This window comes from Hesperophylax consimilis, chromosome 2 (genome assembly GCF_061612785.1).
Source record: "Hesperophylax consimilis isolate HC1 chromosome 2, BYU_Hcon_1.0, whole genome shotgun sequence".
NCBI classification, from domain to species: Eukaryota; Metazoa; Arthropoda; class Insecta; order Trichoptera; family Limnephilidae; genus Hesperophylax; species Hesperophylax consimilis.
In genome coordinates this window covers 46,724,058-46,729,990 of record NC_142837.1, presented here as the reverse complement: position 1 = coordinate 46,729,990, position 5,933 = coordinate 46,724,058, and the positions used below count along the sequence as shown (strand labels likewise).

General features: G+C 36.3%; 1 protein-coding gene across 4 annotated transcripts; it reads right to left on the bottom strand.

Annotated features, from left to right (window-relative positions):
• Positions 1-310: 310 nt before the first annotated feature.
• LOC149426066 (uncharacterized) lies at positions 311-4,076 on the bottom strand. 4 transcript variants are annotated; one of them, XR_016304331.1, is made up of 2 exons: positions 3,769-4,076; positions 311-1,406 (listed from the first exon to the last, which is right to left on the bottom strand). XR_016304331.1 is itself a non-coding variant. In XM_089645651.1 (2 exons), the coding sequence occupies exons 1-2, from the start codon at positions 4,016-4,018 to the stop codon at positions 2,050-2,052; spliced, it is 339 nt and encodes a 112-aa protein (XP_089501777.1). In that variant the 5' UTR covers positions 4,019-4,076; the 3' UTR covers positions 1,630-2,049. The 4 variants fall into 4 exon arrangements, 1 of the variants encoding a protein (XP_089501777.1); XR_016304319.1 differs by lacking the exons at positions 311-1,406; positions 3,769-4,076 and adding exons at positions 1,630-2,138; positions 2,359-2,833; XR_016304325.1 differs by lacking the exons at positions 311-1,406; positions 3,769-4,076 and adding exons at positions 1,630-2,138; positions 2,413-2,833.
• Positions 4,077-5,933: the final 1,857 nt, after the last annotated feature.

Sequence of the window (5,933 nt, the reverse complement as noted above, 5' to 3'; positions counted from 1 at the left end):
ATTTTTTTAATTTTTTTTAAGGATCGCTCTACATTTGCAAAATAACTACAATTTAATGGCTTACCAATAAACTAATAATATTATTCATCTCAGGCTTCATTGAAGTTAAAATCATGTATATTTCATAAAAAAAGAAGTATTGAATTAACTTAAACTTTAACCATACTTATTTTTATTCTAAAAGTAATGTTACATCATTTACAATACATTATATATTATTCATTTAATGTTACTGTTAAAAATTGGGGATGATCCTTTTTGAATAAAAACTGGTTTTCTTGACACCACTTTACATTTATTTCAAACTATTGAAACAGGTACAATATTTATAAAGAAACTGTGCGAATAACACTGCTACGATCGCTCTGACTTATGAGCTTGTTTATTATCGAGTTATTGTTGAGAAAAGAACGAAAAAACACATAATGCGAGCCTTTTTAAAGACTTCAAAACCCACTACATGTAAATAAAACACTTGTCATCGTGATGTCTAGCAGTAAAAATGAAACCTGCTATACCGACCAAATTGACACTATTTTCTAAGCAAGGACTCACACCATTTTGGTTAAACGTAGTAACTTCAAATTTCTAGACTACAGATGTCGGTAGCCTGCAAAATTGAACATATTGCCAGGGGGCGGGATTCAAAAATTGCACTAAATTTTTGAATGATAATCTATTTAAAAATAAACTATAAACCAAACAGAATAAACTAAAAATTCTTAATCTAAATATACCACAAAAATACTAACAAAATAATTCAAAATAGCAGAAATTAACAAAATAAAACCCCCTTTTTTTATGCCCTACTGGTAAACTTATAAATTTAACTGTATAAATGCTGTTGAATTACTCTATTAATTAACTAAAAATAACTAGAAAATTATTAATCCTATTAAATAACCAAAAAAAAATTCAAAAATGACTAAATTACACACGTCTGCATACTAATTTTTACATATTTAAATAGTTCAATAACACAAATAATATAGTTTACACTGAACACAACACAATTATTGTTCCTTTTTTTTTCTTCTTTCTTCTCAGGTCTTCTGCTTGATCCATCCAAGGTGGAGTCGAGAAGATAAGCATCATAGTGTAATGTACATAATCAATCCTTGGTAAGGTCCGGGACGTCAATTACAGGTTTAGTGTCTGAATCCAGGGGCATCAGACATATCTTTGTGATGGGCCTCACAAAGACTCCTTGAGGTGTTTTTAGTGTAACAACTCGTACTACTCCATCCGCTCCAGAGTGTGTATGCAGAATTCGGGCCATTTTCCATAAAGGTGGAGGTAAATGATCTTCCTTTAAAATCACCAGATCGTCTTTTTGCAGTGCCCGTTGAGTGCTGGTCTGCCATTTAGTTCTCTTTTGTAGTTCCATCAGGTAATCTTGCTTCCATCTAGACCAAAAAGATTGAATTAGCGAACTGATCCTCTGATATTGAGTGAGTCTGTTGTCCGGTATCGCCCGGACGTCTCTCTCAGGAATGATACAGGATTCAGTGCCTATAAGGAAATGGTTTGGGGTAAGAGGTTGGTAATCATGGATGTCGTCGGATAAGGAAGTTAATGGACGGAAGTTCAAACAGGCCTCAATCTGACAAATTAAGGTATATAAGAGTTCAAATGTTAATGAAGAATTGTTAGTGATTCTATATAAATGGAATTTTGCTGATTTTACTGCTGCTTCCCACAAACCTCCCTGATTAGGGGCTCGAGGGGTTATGAACTTCCACTCAATACCTCTGTTCACTAAATAATTTTGAATATTGTCGTTGTTTTCCCTCAAGCTGGTGTACAGCTCTTTGAGTCTGCTGCTAGCTCCTTTAAAATTACTAGCATTGTCGGAAAAGATCTTTTCAGGTTGTCCCCTACGGGATATAAACCTTTTTAAACTGTTCAAAAAAGCATTGCTAGATAAATCCGAAACTAATTCCAAGTGAACAGCCTTGGTTGAGAAGCAAATAAAGATACATAAATACGATTTTGCGAGGGAAGCCTTCCTCAGCGTCCCACTTTTAATTAGAATTGGTCCGGCGTAATCTATTCCGGTGATAGCGAAAGGACGACTCGGCGTAATTCTTTCGGGTGGCAAATTTCCCATGATTTGATGACCGGTTCGGGGACGACATCTAAAACATACAACACATTTATGTAATATCTTTTTAATAGTATTTTTACCAAAGATGGGCCAAAATTTTAATCGTATTTCAGCTAACAAAGCTTGAGGTCCTGCGTGTAGGTTTACATAATGGTAGTGACGTATTATCAATTCAGTTAGCTTATGTTTAGCCGGCAAGATAACTGGGTGTTTTTGTTGGTAAGATAAATGTGTAGCCAAATTCAACCTACCGCCTACATATATTAGACCATCATGTAAGAAGGGATTAAGAGATTTTAAATTACTTTTCTTGTTGACGATGCCATGGTTTTTTAATTCTTTCAATTCCTTTTGAAAGGCGTGTATTTGAGCTGATCTTAATAGACATTTCAAGCCTGATTCCAATTCAGCCACACTTAAATTGTCTGAAATTTTACCCTTAACACTTCTGCAGTTATTGACAAATCGCAATACATACGCAGTAACTCTTTTCAATTTAATAAATGATGAGAATTTTTCAAATATCTCCCATTCTTGAATATCTGTGGATAATAGAATATTTTTGCCTTTGAGTTCAGGAGGGTTTGAACACGAAATATTTGATATAGGCCAAGCGTTGACTCCCTCGGTCAACCAACTTGGTCCATTCCACCATATTGCAGAATTTATCAATTTATCTGTAGTGGTTCCTCTTGAAAGTATATCTGCTGCATTGTCGGCTGATGATACATGTTTCCATAGATCTGGATCACTAAGTTCTTGTATTTCGGCTACTTGGTTTGCAACGAAAGTAGCCCATCTCGTAGGTTGACCTTTCAGCCAGCACAACGTTATCATGGAGTCACACCAATAATGTGTGTCGATCTCCACTATATTTAACGCTTGTTTTACGTTTTTAATTAATTTAGCCAGTAGCACAGCACTACAAAGCTCCAACTTGGGCAGGGAAATACACTTCAATGGCGCCACTCTTGATTTGGACGTTATTAAATGTGAATGCCGCTTACCGACATGGTCCACCGACACCATGTAAACGCAGGCTCCGTAAGCTTTCTCAGATGAGTCGCAAAAACCGTGTAGTTGTAGATATGTAGATTGCCTGCAAATAATTTTTCTTGGTATTTTCAACACATTTAGTTGAATTAATTCTTGAAGGTAGGACCTCCAGGGTGCTAATATTTCATTAGGCAATGGATCATCCCACGCTGCTTTAGACTGCCATAACTTCTGCATTATCAATTTGGCTACAACTATAATCGGTCCTAGAAGACCTAATGGATCGAAGGTTGATGCGATGCAAGATAATATCTGTCTTTTACTCTCGGTTCGACTTGATGGTTTCATTATTACATAAGAAAAATAATCAGATTCATTATTCCATATTAATCCTAATATTTTCTCAGTCTTTGGATTGTCAGTAATAATTTTTTCAGAATTGCCTGATTCGGCAATCTTAGCTTGGCCCGACTCGGCTGACAACTCCAAGACATTGGACCTCCATTTCCTCAAGGTCATCCCCGCAGACAAAAAGATGTTGATTAATTGCTCTTTTAACTCTCTACAGGATTCCATGTCATCTCCTCCGGTTAACAAGTCATCCATATAGAAGTCATTTTCTATGACCTGACTAGCTCTAGGAAAATTTATATTGTTATCCATACCAATTTGCCGTAGACTTCTAGTGGCTAAGAAAGAGGAAGGCCCCAGACCATATGTGACTGTCTTCAGACGGTAATGCTTGAGCACCTCCTGCGGCGACTCGCGCCACACTATCTTCTGCAGGTCACGGTCCGCTTCACACACATTAATCTGGCGGTACATCTTCTCGATGTCAGCCGTCAGTACTACTTGATGTTTCCTGAAATGCAATAGTTGGGTGTATAAGTCCTTTTGTATAACAGGTCCTGTCATCAAGGCGTCATTGAGAGAAATTCCATTTGAAGTTTTGGCGGAGCCGTCAAAAACGACCCTCACTTTTGTAGTAGTGCTTGATTCTTTTGTTACAGCGTGATGAGGTAAAAAATAGGATTCACGATCCCCCTTTGACTGGTCACACACCTCCATATGACCTAATTCCTCATATTCACGCATGAATTGTATATATTGTGTCTTCAATTCGGGATTTGACACAAGTTTTCCTTCTAAATTTTTAAATCTTTTTTCAGCAGTGAGCAATGAACTTCCCAGCTGATCAATGCATGCTCGACGCGGTAAACTTACTACGTATCTACCGTCGTCTTGTCTAGTATGAGTACTAGCAAAACTGGCTTCACAAGCCTTTTCTTCATGATTTAGAATCTTAGTGGGATTAATCTCCTCCAATTTCCAAAATTTTTCTATTTGGTGACTTATTTTATTTATAGATAAATTACAACAATCTGATACAGGCCTTTGCTTTGGGTACATGTGGATTGGTCCTGATATGATCCATCCCAGTTGCGTACGTTGAAGTGTTGGTCCCGATTCGAGTTTCAATCTATCGTTGGTTAGGATTTCCCAAAAGCTCTCCGCGCCCAACAGGATGTCGATGGGTGCAGCTATATTGAAGTTCGGGTCAGCTAGCTCCAATCCTCGTGGTAACTTGAAGTCTTTTTTCGCCACTGTCACTTGTGGTAAATTTGTTGTAATCTCCTGTAAAATCAGACATGATATTTCACTTTTATAATCAGTATGAAGCGAATTCATCTCCACTGAAATTCTCTTTTTTATGTGAGTGATGTTATTATGGATCCCAGAAACGGGTTTGTTTATCAATTCACATGGTAAATTTAATTTATTAGCAAATTCTGCTCTCATAAAATTTGACTGGGCCCCTGAATCAATCAGAATGCGGGCTTTAAAAATTTTATTGTTACTACCCACAACTCCTATGTTGGCAGTTGACAATAATATTATTTTTTCTGCTTTATCCGATGCAGAAAAATTCGATACTGAAACCTCGTTATCAGCATCCATATTGGAGGCCTCCCGCAGAGGTACCTCATTGTGTAGTAAGGTGTTGTGATTATCTTTGCCACAACGCCTGCAAGAAAAGGTTGCCTTGCAACTCTGTGCCTGGTGACCCACCTTTAAACATTTAAAACAAGCTTGGATTGATTTCGTAGCATCAATCCTCTCATGTAATTTTAATTTCAGAAATTTTTTACAATAATAAATATGGTGACCTTTCTCGTTACAATAAATGCAGTTGTTAGCCTTTACCGCTAAAAATACTGATGAATCTTTTTTGCAATTATTGTTGCCTAGTTGTGTTTTATGTAAGCTAGAAAATTTTTTCTCAGAAGCGTTCATCAGTTCCAATACTTGGGCTCTAGCAGATAAACATTTTAAGAATTCCTTTAACGTCGGTAATTCGTCTTGTAATATATATTGTTCCCAATTTTTTCGGGTAGCTGTGTCTAATTTATTTGATATTATATAAATAACCAATGGATCCCATTGATCTACCTTGACCCCGATATTTTGTAATGCCTTTAAACTAACGTTTGTTTCATCAATTAGATACCTCAATGCTACAGGCTCTTCTTGTTTCATGTCTTTTAATGAAAATAGAGCTTGGATGTGTTTATGAACGGTAGTTCTTAAATTTGCATAACGTTCATTTAATAATTCCCAAGCGGAAATGTAATTTAATTCAGAAATTTCTAGATTAGCAATTATCTTTAATGCGTTTCCCTTTAAAGTTGATTGCAAATAAAAGAATTTTTGTACGTTGCTTAAATTACTATTGCTATGGACTAAAGTCTTGAAGGTTTCGACGAAATTAACCCAATTTTTCTGATCGCCATGAAATTCCCGTAATTGGAGGTTGGGTAGTTTAATTTCC

Coding starts and splice junctions, on each gene's coding strand:
- LOC149426066 (XM_089645651.1), bottom strand. CDS start 4,018: ATGACAGGACCTGTTATACAAAAGGACTTATACACCCAACTATTGCAT. Junction 2,139..3,768: donor TAGAAGTCTACGGCAAATTG/GTATGGATAACA, acceptor TGTATGTTTTAG/ATGTCGTCCCCGAACCGGTC.